General features: G+C 40.9%; 1 protein-coding gene across 2 annotated transcripts in view; it reads right to left on the bottom strand.

Moving 5' to 3' along the window:
- Positions 1-20,020, bottom strand: part of LOC128700274 (lachesin-like) — a 245,371-nt gene that overhangs the window by 182,058 nt on the left and 43,293 nt on the right. For both annotated transcript variants that reach the window (XM_053793331.2, XM_070099964.1), the window contains exon 2: positions 1,349-1,419. In XM_053793331.2, coding sequence (XP_053649306.2) covers positions 1,349-1,406 — 58 coding nt within the window. In that variant the 5' untranslated portion in view covers positions 1,407-1,419. The remainder of the gene's footprint in view (positions 1-1,348; positions 1,420-20,020) is intronic.

Raw genomic sequence — 20,020 nt, 5'->3', positions numbered from 1 at the left:
TCTGATACCTCAGTAAGGATTCGTTCAAGACTCTGTATACCATTTACGTCAGGCCTATACTGGAGTATGCAGCACCAGTTTGGAATCCACACCTGGTCAAGCACGTCAAGAAATTAGAGAAAGTGCAAAGGTTTGCAACAAGACTAGTCCCAGAGCTAAGGGCATTGTCCTACGAAGAAAGGTTGAGGGAAATCGGCCTGACGACACTGGAGGACAGGAGGGTCATGGGATACATGATAACGACATATAAAATACTGCGCGGAATATACAAGGTGGACAAAGACGAGATGTTCCAGAGATGGGACACAGAAACAAGAGGTCACAATTGGAAGTTGAAGACTCAGATGAATCAAAGGGATGTTAGGAAGTATTTCTTCAATCATAGAGTAGTCAGGCCGTGGAATAGCCAAGAAAGTGACGTAGTGGACGCGGGAACCATACATAGTTTTAAGGCGAGGTTTGATGAAGCTCATGGAGTAGGGAGAGAGAGGACCTAGTAGCAATCAGTGAAGAGGCGGGGTCAGGAGCTATGACTCGACCCGTGCAACCACAAATAGGTGAGTACAAATAGGTGAGTACACACACACACACACATACACACACTGTCGTACGAAGAAAGGTTTAAGGGAAATCGGCCTGACGACACTGGAGGACATGAGGGTTAGGGGAGACATGATAAATACATACAAAATACTGCGAATAACTAACAAGGTGGACAAAGACAGGATGTTCCATATATGGGACACAGAAACCAGGGGTCACAATTGGAAGCTGAAGACTCACAGGGATGTGAGGAAGTATTTCAAGTATTTCTTCAGCCACAGAATTGTCAGGAAATGAAATAGTCTGTAAAGTGACGTAGTGGAGGCAGGAACCATACATAGTTTTAAGATGAAGTATGATAAAGCTCATGGAGCAGGGAGAGAGAGGGGACCTAGTAGTGACCAGTGAAGAGGCGGAGCCTAGAGCTGTGAGTAGACCCCTGCAACCACAATTAAATGAGTACATACATAAACATACACATATGCAAATGGTATTAGTGGTATTAGTTGTATTAGTTGTAAGATCTCAAAAAATCATAGTGAATGACATTAAGCTTTATGTTTTTTAGTTGTTGATGTTATAGACTATCAAAAATCAGGTATAAATTTAGTATCTTTTAAGTAAAATGGAATTGTTTCAACTGTTTAATTCAATTGTTCATTTTTTCAAATTTGTGACTCTTCACATGTGGTTAAATTTACGATCCTGATAACACTAACCAGAGTTCTTAGTACATAAACCTGAACGGAATTTAACGTTTCTGAGATATATTCTGTTTTAAAGGGTTTACTGGTTATTATCTTACCTGTTAGACGCAGAATCCACAACAAATGGAAGCGACGAAGACTAGAGGTGACACACATATTTATCCCTTGCCTGTGAGACGAAATATAATCACTTATTTACATGAAATATATTATAGTAAAGAGACTTTAATGAGTGAATGACATGCAGTTGACTACAAAATAAAATATATTTATGTTCGAACACTAATTTTAAACCTTTTACATAATTTTTCATTAAATATTTGGCGTTACCTATTTCAGTTTGCTTAAGGACATTGAACTCCAGCTATTGATCTTTCTTTTTAAATTTAGACTGACTAATGGAATATTGCTCTATAATATTTTGTGAGGAATGCTATATGTATAGTAAACTCTCACATATTTTTTTGTAAATGCAGTTGAAAAAGTGCATCCAAAACTGAATGCCATTTGGAAAGTCTTTCATAGTATGAGCTTTTTAATTTTGGATGCACTTTTTCAAATGCATTTACCAAAAATTTGCACAAGATAGAGGAGCTTCATAAGAGAACTTATTGTGATCTACTTAATCAGTGCCCAGCACATTTCTATACCAGTATTATGTTAAATAAGAAAGTTCTCTAATATTTATATCACAAAGTTGGTAGAATAATTTCTAATCATTCTCTCTTGTTCATGTTTATCCCATGTTGAAAAAGCAGATATTTTTCGAATTTCTTTATTACTCTGAGTATGTTGTATGTCATGATCATGTTTTCGCAGGATTTTCTTTCCTCCGGTGATGGAAAACTTAGATTTCTTAGACTATGAAAACACTCATTCTTCCCTCGTTCCAGACTCTATATTGGACATTAGGATTCGGTTTATTTACTAAGTAACGGCTGAGGACCTGCGTAGCGTACTCAAGAATTCGTCATGCACACAAGATAAAGAATACGTTGACAACATGTTTGTCAAGGTAACTTAATTAAACTCTTTTGTTCGCAAGAATAGTCTGTAATGCTGCGTCATTTATTGCGTGTACTCACTAATAAGCACTCACCTATATGTGGTTGCAGGGGTCGAGTCTCAGCTCCTAACCCTCCTTTTCGCTATGTAAGGACTGCTACAACTACGCTCTCCAGGTTGTTCCACTTGCTGACTAGTCTTAGACCCAACAAATACTTTTTAACATCCCTGAGACTTCAATTTCCAGTTGTGCCCTCGTGTTCCTGTATTCCTTCCTATCAGTCCCTAGCCTTTTTTCCTCTAATGTTATCATGTGTGGTTACCTTATTCTCTCATCATAGGACATACCCCTTATGTCCAGGATCAGTCTCGTTGCAAACGTTTGTACGTAGTTCAATTTCTTGCCACGGTTAACTAGCAGTGGGTTCCATAGTGTGTTGCATACTCCAGTATGCATGACATAAGGCGTGCATCAAGTTCACATGGCTTAAAGTTCCGAAAGCTAGTCTTAGATTTTCCAGACGCGCATTTCCTGGAGCTGTTATGTGGTGTATGTGTGCCTCAGGCGATATGCTCAGTACAATAATCACCCTGAGGTCCTCCTAGGCCTTACGTCCTCCTCAAACCTGCACTGTCTCTGTGGTTCTCTTTGCCCTTCCCCAGTATTCATAACTTCGCACTTGCTAGGGTTAAATTTTAGTAGCTATGTGTCAAATCAGATCTGTAGCCTGTCCATGTCTTTTGTTGTCTTTCCTGGTTCTCACCTATTTGTATTCACTTCATTAGTTACATATCATCTATGAACCTTTGACTCAATCCTCTTCGTCATGTCGTTAACATAAAAAAATAGTATTAGTTTTAGTATTAATCTTTGCGAAACTTCGCTCGTCCCATGCACTCATACCGACACCTCATTTCAAATAATCACTCGTTGTAGCCTTCCTGTTAGTTTTTTTGGCCTATTATAGTGCCTTTCCTATTATTCCCGCCTGCTCTTTCACATTTTGTATGGTACTGTGTCTAGAGTTTTCCTTGTGTCCAAAAATATGAGATATGTCCACCCTTATCTCGCCTTCCTTACTTCTGTTATCATGTCAAAAACCTTTAAGGGGCATATTAGACAACGCAGTTAAAGACATTTCTACAGCCGTGCTGGCTGTCGTTGATGAATTCACTTCTTTCTAAGTGTTCAACCACTCTTCTCCCTATAATTCTTTCCATAACCTTGAACACTATGCATGTCAGTGACACCGGTCTATAGTTTATCAGAACCTGTCTGTCCCCTGTCTTAAATATTGAGACAACTTTTTCTTTCTTCCACACCTCTTCGAGCTTCTCTGTGTCAGTTGTCTTGTTGAAGATTGTTACTAGTGACTCACACAGTACTTCCAATCCCTCTCTCAGGACCCACTGTGCAATATTATCTGGTCTCACTGTCTTCTAGGTATCTAGCTCACGAAATAGCTTTTTCCCCTCTTATCCTGTTCTATGTATCGTGTTCGGCACTGTCTGGTGCACTCAACTACTTCAGTTTTCAGGTTACCTTCCTGTTTCTGCTGAGAATACCTCCCTAATTGTTTTGCTGAACTCTTAACAGATTTCCTGATCGTTCTTTGTGAACACTCCATCCTTATTCAGCCTGATTACCTGGCCTTTTACTGTTGTCTTCCTCCTGATTTGGCTGTTTAGCAACTTTGGACTGGATTTGGCTCTCAATGCTTTGTAATTCTCAAGTTGTCGTTAAGCCTCGCTTATTACGCATGCACATTAGTGTCTGGCTTTTCTGCTCATTTTCTTCCATTCGTTTTCTAATGTTTTTGTTTCCATACTCTATCACCTTTGGGTGAAGAATAAGCTCACTCTGTTCTTCCCACTGCTAGTTTGTCTCCTAGGTGTGAATTTCTTCACTGCCTTCCAGCACTTTTCAGCCACATACTCCATCTCATTCATGTCTTCCCACCTAGCTTCTTCTCCCTCTGCACCTCATTAAGGATGGAAATAAATGGTATAAAATACCGACACAATGGCAATATAAACACAAATGCAGTATAATGTGATCCTTTATTGACTACGTTTCGCCCACACAGTGGGCTTTTTCAAGTCACAAACAGAACTACCTGGGGTGGAAGGAACGCGAGTATTTATAGTCCGGCTGAGGTCAGGTGAAGAATGCAGCATTCTTCACCTGACCTCAGCCGGACTATAAATACTCGCGTTCTTTCCACCCCAGGTAGTTCTGTTTGTGACTTGAAAAAGCCCACTGTGTGGGCGAAACGTAGTCAATAAAGGATCACATTATACTGCATTTGTGTTTTTATTGCCACCTCATTAAGGAATTGTCCCATGCTTATGTAGTCTCTTCATTTGAAGTTTCGATTCTCTCTTCTTTCCTAAGCTGCTTCTCTTTCCAAGTTTACTTCCTTCTGTCCTCCCATACACTATCAATATTCCTCCTCTCATCTCGATGCCTCTTTCCTTCACCTCCCCTAGTTCCCTCATCAAGACCCTCAGATTCTTTTCCAGGCTTTGTACTTTTGCCTCAGCAGTTGTAGCCCCTCATTCTTTTTACAAAAGTCATAAGAACATAAGAAAGGAGGAACACTGCAGTAGGCCTATTGACCCATACTTGGCAGATCCTTTACAGTACCAGCCCACTAACAGAACATTTGCCCAACCCACTTACAGTGCTACCCTAACAATAAGCTCTGACAAATCTATTTACTCAAATGCAAGTCTCACTCAAATCCAACCCTCTCATTCATGCATTTGTCCAACCTAAACTTGAAACTACCCAAGATTCTAGCTTCAATAACCCTACTAAGCAGACTGTCTCAATCATTAACTACCCTATTTCCAAACCAGTACTTTCCTATAACCTTTCTAAATCTAAACTTATCTAATTTGAATCCATTATTGAGGGTTCTCTCCAGGAGAGATATCCTCAAGACCTTATTTAAATCCCCTTTGTTAATACACATCTTCCACTTATACACCTCGATCATGTCTCCCCTCATTCTTCGTCTTACAAGTGTATGTAATTTATGGAACTTCAATCTTTCTTCATACACGTGGTGACGTGTACTTAGCGTGGTGACGTGTACTTAGCTCTGTGAAGACCTGTTTGTGTGCTCTCTGTGAATCTGAACCAGGATGCCCTCTCTTGAGCAGCTTTACCAGCAGCTGAGAGAAGAACTCAGAGTTGCTAAACTGGAGATACGGCGATTAACGGAGGAGAACAAGAGGATTCGTAGTAATCCACCTGTTGTGAGTCCCCAGGTTAAGAGGGGAGCTTGGTCAGTGGCCGGGCAACATGGAACCAAGCTGAAGATTAAGAAAACGGTTGGAGAGGCAGAAACAACGAGAAACCAGAAGACTGCCGTGGAAACTTCCAACTCATTCTCAGTGCTACCTGACGAATGTGAGTGTTCTACTGGGAATGCCACAACGAGCACCAAGGAAGCATTGGCAGACGTGAGTGAGACATCCCTAGAAACCCCAACGAAGACCATCGAGAACGTCATGACGAATTCTACAAGTGGTGTAATGCTACCTGGCGAATGTGAGTCGACTACTCGGAGCATCACTACGGACGACGCCAAGGAAGGTAAAAACATTGTTGTTGTTGGGGATAGCCAGATTAGGTACATGGATAGGGCATTCTGTTTGAAGGACAGGACTAGGAGGCAGAGAGTATGTTTTCCTGGGGCTGGGATGAAGGATATTGTTAGCCGTCTGGATGACATCATGAGAGGTAATGGGAGCAATCCTATTATCTGTCTCAGTGCTGGAGGCAATGATGTTGGCAGACGTAGGAGTGAGGACCTGATTAGCAGGTATAGGTCAGCAATAGAGATAATTAGGAAGAAGGGTGGGAAACCTGTCATATGTGGCATTTTGCCAAGGAGAGGAGTTGGAAATGAATGGTTGTCCAGAGCAATTGGTGTCAATTGCTGGCTGGACAAATACTGTAAGGAAAATGCGGTAACATTCATTGACAAATGGGACCTCTTCTATGGCAGAAATGACATGTATGCCAGGGATGGGGTTCACTTGTCTAGGTTTGGGGTGGGAGCACTGGCCAACGCAGTGGAGGGAGCTGTTAGGTCTTTAAACTAGGAATAGTTAGTGGTATGGGTTTTGGCGGGAAAACTGTGAAGTCGCAGGGTAGTAACATGAGTACTAGGAGAACTAGTAATAGGCAAAATGAGGAGGATATTGGAAAGCCAGTGGCACTAATTGACAATGACAGTAATAGGTTTAGTGGAATAACAGAAAGGAGCAGGAAGGGTAAAGAGATAGGAGGGTCATTAAATATTTATTACACAAATAGTCGCAGTGCTAGGAATAAGATGGACGAGTTGAGACTAGTTGCCAGTGCAGGTAACATAGATGTATTTGCCATTACTGAGACGTGGTTTAATTCAAAAAGTCGGGACATGCCTGCAGAATGTCACATTCAGGGTTTTAAATTGTTCCAAGTAGATAGAAGTATCGGGAAGGGAGGTGGGGTGGCATTGTATGTCCGAGATCGCTTGAACTGTTGCATAAAAACGGGTATTAAGTCTGAAGTAACACATACAGAGTCTGTTTGGATAGAATTTTCAGAGGGACATGAAAAATTAATTTTAGGTGTGATATACCGTCCCCCAAATTTAGATAGGGACCAGGGGAGACTACTATGGGAGGAAATTGTTAGGGCCACAAGGCACGATAATGTAGTAATTCTAGGAGACTTTAACTTTAGTCATATTGATTGGAATTTCTTGACTGGGAATTTAGAATCATACGATTTCTTAGAAGTAGTTCAGGATTGTTTTTTGAAGCAGTTTGTGACAGAACCTACAAGGGGTAATAACCTGCTTGACTTAGTTCTGGAAACAATGAATCCCTTGTTAATAATTTAGAAGTTTCAGAGGAACTGGGTGCTAGCGACCACAAATCAATTACATGCAGAATTGAATGGAAGTATGATAGTAGGGATAACTCAGTAACAGTCCCAGATTTTCGCTTAGCAGATTACGATGGGCTTAGAGAACACTTATCATCTGTTGACTGGGGTAACGAAGAGAGCTATCAATATGACAGTTTTCTGAACACAATACATGCTGCTCAAAGAACGTTTATCCCTTATAAGGAAATAAGATCAAATAGAAATGACCCAAAATGGATGAATAATAGGCTGAAATATCTACTAGGGCATAAGAAAGGAATTTATAGGCGTATCAAAAGAGGCGAGGGTCATCTTATGAATCAGTATATTGACATTAAGAGGGACATTAAAAAGGGGATAAGAAAAGCTAAAAGGGACTATGAAATTAAAGTTGCTAGGGATTCTAAAACTAACCCAAAAAGTTTTTTCCAGGTCTATAGAACAAAAGTCAGAGATAAGATAGGTCCCCTTAAAAATAACTATGGGCATCTTACTGACAAAGAGAATGAAATGTGCTCGATTTTAAATAATTATTTTCTCTCGGTTTTTACACAGGAAGACACTAATAATATTCCGGTAATTAATTTTTATAGTGGATCAGAAGAAGATAAATTATGTAACATCACAGTCACTAGTGAAATGGTTGTGAAGCAGATAGACAGACTGAAGCAAAATAAGTCACCGGGTCCTGATGAGGTTTTTTCAAGGGTTCTAAAGGAATGCAAAATGGAAGTCTGTGAACCATTAACTAATATTTTTAATTTATCTCTTCAAACAGGTGCAGTGTCTGATATGTGGAAGATGGCTAATGTAATTCCTATTTTTAAAACAGGGGACAAGTCGTTACCGTCAAATTACCGCCCAATAAGCCTGACCTCAATTGTAGGCAAATTACTAGAGTCAATTATAGCTGAGATTATAAGAAGCCATCTCGATAAGCATAGCTTGATTAATGATACTCAGCATGGATTCACAAGAGGCCGGTCTTGTCTAACTAATTTATTAACTTTCTTCAGTAAAGCTTTTGAGGCTGTTGACCACGATAAAGAATTTGATATTATTTACTTAGATTTTAGTAAGGCATTTGATAGAGTTCCGCACCAAAGACTGTTGAAGAAAGTTGCAGCTCATGGCATTGGGGGAAGGGTGCTCTCGTGGATCGAATCATGGCTCACAGACAGGAAGCAAAGAGTGTCCATAAATGGGGTTAAATCCGAGTGGGGATCAGTAACAAGTGGCGTTCCACAGGGATCAGTCTTGGGCCCGTTGTTGTTTATAATATATATCAATGATCTTGATGAAGGAATTACTAGTGATATGAGCAAATTCGCCGATGACACGAAGATAGGTAGGATAATTGATTCAAACGTAGATGTTAGGGAACTTCAGGAGGATTTAGACAAACTCTACTCTTGGTCAGAAAAGTGGCAGATGCAGTTCAATGTAGATAAATGCAAGGTTCTGAAGCTCGGGAGTGTCCATAACCCTAGCACTTATAAGTTAAATAATGTAGAACTTAACCATACAGATTGCGAAAAGGACTTGGGGGTTATGGTAAGCAGTAACCTTGAAGATTGAGACACTTATGCAGCATATGGGAATCTTTATTCAGGAAACGTTTCGCCACACAGTGGCTTCATCAGTCCAATACAAAGAGGAAGGCGTAAGGAGAGGAGGAGAATGAGGTAATCAGTCCCTCAACCTGGAGTCGATGTGTTCAGTCCATCAACCTTGTAGAATGTACATTCTACAAGATTGATGGACTGAACACATCGACTCCAGGTTGAGGGACTGATTACCTCATTCTCCTCCTCTCCTTACGCCTTCCTCTTTGTATTGGACTGATGAAGCCACTGTGTGGCGAAACGTTTCCTGAATAAAGATTCCCATATGCTGCATAAGTGTCTCAATCTTCAACTTGTCGGTTTTTCAAACCATTCATCACAAGCAGTAACCTTAAACCAAGACAGCAATGCCTAAGCGTACGTAATAAGGCAAATAGATTACTGGGATTTATATCAAGAAGTGTAAGCAACAGAAGTCCAGAGGTCATACTGCAGCTTTATACATCATTAGTAAGGCCTCACCTAGATTATGCAGCTCAATTCTGGTCTCCATATTACAGAATGGACATAAATTCGTTAGAAAACATTCAGCATAGGATGACTAAATTAATACATAGCATTAGAAATCTTCCTTATGAAGAAAGATTGAAGACTCTTAAGTTACATTCACTTGTTAGACGAAGAATGAGGGGAGACCTGATCGAAGTGTATAAGTGGAAGATAGGTATTAATAAAGGGGATATTAACAAGGTCTTGAGGATATCTCTCCAAGAGAGAACCCGCAGTAATGGATTTAAATTAGATAAGTTTAGATTTAGAAAGGACATAGGAAAGTATTGGTTTGGAAATAGGGTAGTTGATGAGTGGAACAGTCTACCTAGTTGGGTTATTGAGGCTAGGACTTTGGGTAGTTTCAAATTTAGGTTGGATAAATACATGAGTAGGATGGGTTGGATTTGAGTGGGACTTGCACATCAGAGCTTATTTCTTGGGTAGCATTGAAAATTGGGTAGGTCAAATGTTTGTTAGTGGGATGAATTGTAAAGGACCTGCCTAGTATGGGCCAACAGGCCTGCTGCAGTGTTCCTCCTTTCTTATGTTCTTATGTTCTTATGAATTAATTTAGTCATTCTTCGCTGAATGTTTTCTTACGAATTAATATCCATTCTGTAATATGGAGACCAGAACTGAGCTGCGTAATCTAGGTGAGGCCTTACTAATGATTAATTTTTTCTCCCATTCTTATTCCATTTGGTACCTAAGCACCTGCTACGATCAGTTCGATCAGTCCACTTATGCATTTGTGATAAATGGCTTGAAAACCGACAAGTTGAAGATTGAGACACTTATGCAACATATGGGAATCTTTATTAAGGAAACGTTTCGCCACACACTTCCTTCATCAGTCCAATACAAAGCAGAGAGGGGTAAGGGGAGGAGTAGTTTGAAGAAATCAGTCCCTCAGCCCGATTACCTCAAACTCTTCCTCTCCTTACCCCTCTCTGCTTTGTATTAGACTGATGAAGCCAGTGTGTGGCGAAACATTTCTGGAATAAAGATTCCCATATGTTGCACTTATACATTGATTAGCGCTTCATGGCTCCCCTTCCATTTGTATTTGGTTATTGGGTCTCTGTTTTGTGCTACTTACGATTCTCAGTTGTGTACAATAACTTCTTCAGATTGCAACTAACTGATGTTCCCTGCCATTGTTTGTATATAGACAGCAGTGTACAGTTTAGCTCGGCGAAGTGTCTGTGTATCCAATGATTTACTCACTGTTTGTGTTTACAGGTGTTGATACTTAGCACCTGGCACCAGTGTCCTAGACCACCTTGATTAATATCACTGACTTCTGGCCTCTTGGGCCTTATCATATCTACTCGTGAAGCTGCAGACTGGGTTTACCTTTACCACTGCCTCATAAGAACATAAGAACATAAGAAAGGAGGAACACTGCAGCAGGCCTGTTGGCCCATACTAGGCAGGTCCTTTACAATTCATCCCACTAACAAACATTTGACCAACCCAATTTTCAATGCCACCCAAGAAACAAGCTCCGATGTGCAAGTCCCTCTCAAATCCAACCCCTCCCACTCATGTACTTATCCAACCTAAATTTGAAACTACCCAAAGTCCTAGCCTCAATAACCCAACTCTGAGACTAAATAAATACTTCTATTATATAGCTATAGCTCATCTGTGTCTTCTTCCACCTTCGTCCTCGTCCATTTGTTCTTGGTCCTCTTAATTCAAACACACAGTCACTATCAGCTCTGTCAATTCCTCTTAAGATTTTGTACGTAGTAATCATTTCATCACGTGTCCTAGTCCTCTTAGGTCATCATTCAGCCTCTCCTCATAGAGTATTCTTCTCAGTTTTGGTACTAGCCTGGTTGCTAACCTTTAGACCGTTCCCAGTTTCCAAAAGTGCTTGTCCAATTATGGGCTCCATGTTGGGGCAGTATACTCAATATTCGCCCTAACATATGTCAAGTGAATTAGAATTTAGATTTTGCCGCCGAACTGGCTAAGGGAGGCAAGGGAAGAAAATAAAGAGATCTGAGGAGAAATCTCTGGATTTTCCCAGAATGAAGTTCATTTCCCTTCTCCAAGGAAGTTTCCCTAATTGAACATTAAAATGGTATAAAATACCGACAGGTTGTTAGGTAAGACACATATGCAACAGTTAGGTATCTTTATTATGAAACGTTTCGCCTACACAGTTGGCTTCTTCAGTCAAGTACAGAAAAGTTGATAGAAGCAGAAGATACTTGAAGACGATGTAATCAGTCCATCACCCTTAAAGTTTTGAGGTGGTCAGTCCCTCAGTCTGGAGAAGAGCATTGTTCCATAGTATGAAACTTTTCTGTACTTGACTGAAGAAGCCTACTGTGTAGGCGAAACGTTTCATAATAAAGATACCTAACTGTTGCATATGTGTCTTACCTAACAACAAGTTTCCCTAATAATCACCATAGGTGTTACTTCCCTACCTCAAAGTGAAAGCCAAACTTTTTTTTAAAATAAAACCAATTAACACGGAAGGTTTGCAGAATATTAGAAAAGTTATTTTCCAATCATTGTTCTGAATCTAATAAGACCAAATTTTTAACGATTTAATACAATTTCAAAACTATACTTACACAGTTTAAACTTATATGGGGTCATTCTTTTTTGGAACACATCAGTGTTAAAATTTTGAAGCCGATAAGACGGCATTCTATAGTTAACTGGAAAGCAATAAATAGTACTGTTAATTTATTAGATTTAGAAAATTGAGACTAGTCAGCCTTATGATCATGTGAACCTAACTTCTGTAAAACACATCATGGCTGAAAATTCGAAGTAAATCAGGAAAGTAATTCCCCAGTAATCGCACGAATTCAAAAAACTCCTGGTTTTGTAAACTAATTCGGTATACTAACAAATTTAAGAACATAAGAACATAAGAAAGGAGGAACACTGCAGGAGGCCTGTTGGCCCATACTAGGCAGGTCCTTTGAAGATTGAGACACTTATGCAGCATATGGGAATCTTTATTCAGGAAACGTTTCGCCACACAGTGGCTTCATCAGTCCAATACAAAGAGGAAGGCGTAAAGAGAGGAGGAGTATGAGGTAATCAGTCCCTCAGCCTGGAGTCGATGTGTTCAGTCCATCAATCTTGTAGAATGTACAGCATAGGGCCGTAGACGTGGCTTATATACTGTAGTGAGGTGACTTGAAGCAGATGGAGGCGGGGTCATAGTGGTACCATCCACTAGTCGAAGTAGGTCTTTGTCCAAAGGTTGAACAAGCGTTGAAGAATTCTTTGTAAGAAGATCCCATGATGCTGCAGTGTCTGACAGTTGTGATGAATGGTTTGAAAAACCGACAAGTTGAAGATTGAGACACTTATGCAGCATATGGGAATCTTTATTCAGGAAACGTTTCGCCACACAGTGGCTTCATCAGTCCAATACAAAGAGGAAGGCGTAAAGAGAGGAGGAGTATGAGGTAATCAGTCCCTCAGCCTGGAGTCGATGTGTTCAGTCCATCAATCTTGTAGAATGTACAGCATAGGGCCGTAGACGTGGCTTATATACTGTAGTGAGGTGACTTGAAGCAGATGGAGGCGGGGTCATAGTGGTACCATCCACTAGTCGAAGTAGGTCTTTGTCCAAAGGTTGAACAAGCGTTGAAGAATTCTTTGTAAGAAGATCCCATGATGCTGCAGTGTCTGACAGTTGTGATGAATGGTTTGAAAAACCGACAAGTTGAAGATTGAGACACTTATGCAGCATATGGGAATCTTTATTCAGGAAACGTTTCGCCACACAGTGGCTTCATCAGTCCAATACAAAGAGGAAGGCGTAAAGAGAGGAGGAGTATGAGGTAATCAGTCCCTCAGCCTGGAGTCGATGTGTTCAGTCCATCAATCTTGTAGAATGTACAGCATAGGGCCGTAGACGTGGCTTATATACTGTAGTGAGGTGACTTGAAGCAGATGGAGGCGGGGTCATAGTGGTACCATCCACTAGTCGAAGTAGGTCTTTGTCCAAAGGTTGAACAAGCGTTGAAGAATTCTTTGTAAGAAGATCCCATGATGCTGCAGTGTCTGACAGTTGTGATGAATGGTTTGAAAAACCGACAAGTTGAAGATTGAGACACTTATGCAGCATATGGGAATCTTTATTCAGGAAACGTTTCGCCACACAGTGGCTTCATCAGTCCAATACAAAGAGGAAGGCGTAAAGAGAGGAGGAGTATGAGGTAATCAGTCCCTCAGCCTGGAGTCGATGTGTTCAGTCCATCAATCTTGTAGAATGTACAGCATAGGGCCGTAGACGTGGCTTATATACTGTAGTGAGGTGACTTGAAGCAGATGGAGGCGGGGTCATAGTGGTACCATCCACTAGTCGAAGTAGGTCTTTGTCCAAAGGTTGAACAAGCGTTGAAGAATTCTTTGTAAGAAGATCCCATGATGCTGCAGTGTCTGACAGTTGTGATGAATGGTTTGAAAAACCGACAAGTTGAAGATTGAGACACTTATGCAGCATATGGGAATCTTTATTCAGGAAACGTTTCGCCACACAGTGGCTTCATCAGTCCAATACAAAGAGGAAGGCGTAAAGAGAGGAGGAGTATGAGGTAATCAGTCCCTCAGCCTGGAGTCGATGTGTTCAGTCCATCAATCTTGTAGAATGTACAGCATAGGGCCGTAGACGTGGCTTATATACTGTAGTGAGGTGACTTGAAGCAGATGGAGGCGGGGTCATAGTGGTACCATCCACTAGTCGAAGTAGGTCTTTGTCCAAAGGTTGAACAAGCGTTGAAGAATTCTTTGTAAGAAGATCCCATGATGCTGCAGTGTCTGACAGTTGTGATGAATGGTTTGAAAAACCGACAAGTTGAAGATTGAGACACTTATGCAGCATATGGGAATCTTTATTCAGGAAACGTTTCGCCACACAGTGGCTTCATCAGTCCAATACAAAGAGGAAGGCGTAAAGAGAGGAGGAGTATGAGGTAATCAGTCCCTCAGCCTGGAGTCGATGTGTTCAGTCCATCAATCTTGTAGAATGTACAGCATAGGGCCGTAGACGTGGCTTATATACTGTAGTGAGGTGACTTGAAGCAGATGGAGGCGGGGTCATAGTGGTACCATCCACTAGTCGAAGTAGGTCTTTGTCCAAAGGTTGAACAAGCGTTGAAGAATTCTTTGTAAGAAGATCCCATGATGCTGCAGTGTCTGACAGTTGTGATGAATGGTTTGAAAAACCGACAAGTTGAAGATTGAGACACTTATGCAGCATATGGGAATCTTTATTCAGGAAACGTTTCGCCACACAGTGGCTTCATCAGTCCAATACAAAGAGGAAGGCGTAAAGAGAGGAGGAGTATGAGGTAATCAGTCCCTCAGCCTGGAGTCGATGTGTTCAGTCCATCAATCTTGTAGAATGTACAGCATAGGGCCGTAGACGTGGCTTATATACTGTAGTGAGGTGACTTGAAGCAGATGGAGGCGGGGTCATAGTGGTACCATCCACTAGTCGAAGTAGGTCTTTGTCCAAAGGTTGAACAAGCGTTGAAGAATTCTTTGTAAGAAGATCCCATGATGCTGCAGTGTCTGACAGTTGTGATGAATGGTTTGAAAAACCGACAAGTTGAAGATTGAGACACTTATGCAGCATATGGGAATCTTTATTCAGGAAACGTTTTTCAAACCATTCATCACAACTGTCAGACACTGCAGCATCATGGGATCTTCTTACAAAGAATTCTTCAACGCTTGTTCAACCTTTGGACAAAGACCTACTTCGACTAGTGGATGGTACCACTATGACCCCGCCTCCATCTGCTTCAAGTCACCTCACTACAGTATATAAGCCACGTCTACGGCCCTATGCTGTACATTCTACAAGATTGATGGACTGAACACATCGACTCCAGGCTGAGGGACTGATTACCTCATACTCCTCCTCTCTTTACGCCTTCCTCTTTGTATTGGACTGATGAAGCCACTGTGTGGCGAAACGTTTCCTGAATAAAGATTCCCATATGCTGCATAAGTGTCTCAATCTTCAACTTGTCGGTTTTTCAAACCATTCATCACAACTGTCAGACACTGCAGCATCATGGGATCTTCTTACAAAGAATTCTTCAACGCTTGTTCAACCTTTGGACAAAGACCTACTTCGACTAGTGGATGGTACCACTATGACCCCGCCTCCATCTGCTTCAAGTCACCTCACTACAGTATATAAGCCACGTCTACGGCCCTATGCTGTACATTCTACAAGATTGATGGACTGAACACATCGACTCCAGGCTGAGGGACTGATTACCTCATACTCCTCCTCTCTTTACGCCTTCCTCTTTGTATTGGACTGATGAAGCCACTGTGTGGCGAAACGTTTCCTGAATAAAGATTCCCATATGCTGCATAAGTGTCTCAATCTTCAACTTGTCGGTTTTTCAAACCATTCATCACAACTGTCAGACACTGCAGCATCATGGGATCTTCTTACAAAGAATTCTTCAACGCTTGTTCAACCTTTGGACAAAGACCTACTTCGACTAGTGGATGGTACCACTATGACCCCGCCTCCATCTGCTTCAAGTCACCTCACTACAGTATATAAGCCACGTCTACGGCCCTATGCTGTACATTCTACAAGATTGATGGACTGAACACATCGACTCCAGGCTGAGGGACTGATTACCTCATACTCCTCCTCTCTTTACGCCTTCCTCTTTGTATTGGACTGATGAAGCCACTGTGTGGCGAAACGTTTCCTGAATAAAGATTCCCATATGCTGCATAAGTGTCTCAATCTTCAACTTGTCGGTTTTTCAAACCATTCATCACAACTGTCAGACACTGCAGCATCATGGGATCTTCTTACAAAGAATTCTTCAACGCTTGTTCAACCTTTGGACAAAGACCTACTTCGACTAGTGGATGGTACCACTATGACCCCGCCTCCATCTGCTTCAAGTCACCTCACTACAGTATATAAGCCACGTCTACGGCCCTATGCTGTACATTCTACAAGATTGATGGACTGAACACATCGACTCCAGGCTGAGGGACTGATTACCTCATACTCCTCCTCTCTTTACGCCTTCCTCTTTGTATTGGACTGATGAAGCCACTGTGTGGCGAAACGTTTCCTGAATAAAGATTCCCATATGCTGCATAAGTGTCTCAATCTTCAACTTGTCGGTTTTTCAAACCATTCATCACACAGGCAGGTCCTTTACAATTCATCCCACTAACAAAACATTTGACCAACCCAATTTTCAATGCCACCCAAGAAACAAGCTCCGATGTGCAAGTCCCTCTCAAGTCCAACCCCTCCCACTCATGTACTTATCCAACCTAAATTTGAAACTACCCAAAGTCCTAGCCTCAATCACCCAACTAGGTAGACTGTTCCACTCATCATCTACCCTATTTCCAAACCAATACTTTCCTATGTCCTTTCTAAATCTAAACTTATCTAATTTAAATCCATTACTGCGGGTTCTCTCTTGGAGAGACATCCTCAAGACCTTATTAATATCCCCTTTATTAATACCTATCTTCCACTTATACACTTCGATCAGGTCTCCCCTCATTCTTCGTCTAACAAGTGAATGTAACTTAAGAGTCTTCAATCTTTCTTCATAAGGAAGATTTCTAATGCTATGTATTAATTTAGTCATCCTACGCTGAATGTTTTCTAACGAATTTATGTCCATTCTGTAATATGGAGACCAGAATTGAGCTGCATAATCTAGGTGAGGCCTTACTAATGATGTATAAAGCTGCAGTATGACCTCTGGACTTCTGTTGCTTACACTTCTTGATATAAATCCCAGTAATCTATTTGCCTTATTACGTACGCTTAGGCATTGCTGTCTTGGTTTAAGGTTGCTGCTTACCATAACCCCCAAGTCCTTTTCGCAATCTGTATGGCTAAGTTCTACATTATTTAACTTATAAGTGCTAGGGTTATGGACACTCCCGAGCTTCAGAACCTTGCATTTATCTACATTGAACTGCATCTGCCACTTTTCTGACCAAGAGTAAAGTTTGTCTAAATCCTCCTGAAGTTCCCTAACATCTACGTTTGAATCAATTATCCTACCTATCTTCGTGTCATCGGCGAATTTGCTCATATCACTAGTAATTCCTTCATCAAGATCATTGATATATATTATAAACAACAACGGGCCCAAGACTGATCCCTGTGGAACGCCACTTGTTACTGATCCCCACTCGGATTTAACCCCATTTATGGACACTCTTTGCTTCCTGTCTGTGAGCCATGATTCGATCCACGAGAGCACCCTTCCCCCAATGCCATGAGCTGCTACTTTCTTCAACAGTCTTTGGTGCGGAACTCTATCAAATGCCTTACTAAAATCTAAGTAAATAATATCAAATTCTTTATCATGGTCAACAGCCTCAAAAGATGAGCATCAAAATGGTATACAATACCGACAGGTTGTTAGGTAAGACACATATGCAACAGTTAGACAACTTTATTCCGAAACGTTTCGCCTACACAGTAGGCTTCTTCAGTCGAATACAGAAAGTAGGCAGGAACAGTAGAGATGTGAAGACGATGTAATCAGTCCATCACCCTTAAAGTCGTAGAATTTGAGGTTGTCAGTCCCTCGGCCTGGAGAAGTTCAGTTCCATAGTCAGGAACTATCTGAAGATCAAGCGACAGTGCGGAGACTTAAATACTGTCGGAAGGAGAGGTGCAGGGTAGTAGTAGTAGTAGTAGTAGTAGTAGTGAGAGGCAACTGAGAGGTCATGTCCCTCTCAGATCCAACCCTTCTCACTTGAAAAGCTTGTCCAAGGTGTTTTCTGTACCAAGATGCCACGTGTTGCAGTGTCTGACAAGATGAACATCAAAATGGTATACAATACCGACAGGTTGTTAGGTAAGACACATATGCAACAGTTAGACAACTTTATTCCGAAACGTTTCGCCTACACAGTAGGCTTCTTCAGTCGAATACAGAAAGTAGGCAGGAACAGTAGAGATGTGAAGACGATGTAATCAGTCCATCACCCTTAAAGTCGTAGAATTTGAGGTTGTCAGTCCCTCTCTACTGTTCCTGCCTACTTTCTGTATTCGACTGAAGAAGCCTACTGTGTAGGCGAAACGTTTCGGAATAAAGTTGTCTAACTGTTGCATATGTGTCTTACCTAACAGCCTCAAAAGCTTTACTGAAGAAAGTTAATAAATTAGTTAGACAAGACCGGCCTCTTGTGAATCCGTGCTGAGTATCATTAATCAAGCTATGCTTATCGAGATGGCTTCTTATAATCTCAGCTATAATTGACTCTAGTAATTTGCCTACAATTGAGGTCAGGCTTATTGGGCGGTAATTTGACGGTAACGACTTGTCCCCTGTTTTAAAAATAGGAATTACATTAGCCATCTTCCACATATCAGCACTACACCTGTTTGAAGAGATAAATTAAAAATATTAGTTAATGGTTCACAGACTTCCATTTTGCATTCCTTAAGAACCCTTGAAAAAACCTCATCAGGACCCGGTGACTTATTTTGCTTCAGTCGGTCTATCTGCTTCATAACCATTTCACTAGTGACTGTGATGTTACATATTATATCTTCTTCTGATACACTATAAAAATTAATTACCGGAATATTATTAGTGTCTTCCTGTGTAAAAACCGAGAGAAAATAATTATTTAAAATCGAGCACATTTCATTCTCTTTGTCAGTAAGATGCCCATAGTTATTCTTAAGGGGACCTATCTTATCTCTGACTTTTGTTCTATATACCTGGAAAAAACTTTTTGGGTTAGTTTTAGAATCCCTAGCAACTTTAATTTCATAGTCCCTTTTAGCTTTTCTTATCCCCTTTTTAATGTCCCTCTTAATGTCAATATACTGATTCATAAGATGACCCTCGCCTATAAATTCCTTTCTTATGCCCTAGTAGATATTTCAGCCTATTATTCATCCATTTTGGGTCATTTCTATTTGATCTAATTTCCTTATAAGGGATAAACGTTCTTTGAGCAGCATGTATTGTGTTCAGAAAACTGTCATATTGATAGCTCTCTTCGTTACCCCAGTCAACAGATGATAAGCGTTCTCTAAGCCCATCGTAATCTGCTAAGCGAAAATCTGGGACTGTTACTGAGTTATCCCTACTATCATACTTCCATTCAATTCTAAATGTAATTGATTTGTGGTCGCTAGCACCCAGTTCCTCTGAAACTTCTAAATTATTAATAAGGGATTCATTGTTTGCCAGAACTAAGTCAAGCAGGTTATTTCCCCTTGTAGGTTCTGTCACAAACTGCTTCAATAAACAATCCTGAACTACTTCTAAGAAATCGTATGATTCTAAATTCCCAGTCAAGAAATTCCAATCAATATGACAAAAGTTAAAGTCTCCTAAAATTACTACATTATCGTGCCTTGTGGCCCTAACAATTTCCTCCCATAGTAGTCTCCCTTGGTCCCTATCTAAATTTGGGGGACGGTATATCACACCTAAAATTAATTTTTCATGCCCCTCTGAAAATTCTATCCAAACAGACTCTGTATGTGTTACTTCAGACTTAATACCCGTTTTTATGCAACAGTTCAAGCGATCTCGGACATACAATGCCACCCCACCCCCCTTCCCGATACTTCTATCTACTTGGAACAATTTAAAACCCTGAATGTGACATTCTGCAGGCATGTCCCGACTTTTTGAATTAAACCACGTCTCAGTAATGGCAAATACATCTATGTTACCTGCACT

Source organism: Cherax quadricarinatus, chromosome 71, assembly GCF_038502225.1.
Source record: "Cherax quadricarinatus isolate ZL_2023a chromosome 71, ASM3850222v1, whole genome shotgun sequence".
NCBI lineage: Eukaryota > Metazoa > Arthropoda > Malacostraca > Decapoda > Parastacidae > Cherax > Cherax quadricarinatus.
Note: the sequence above shows the minus strand (reverse complement) of the source record. Positions and strands in the feature narration are given on the sequence as shown.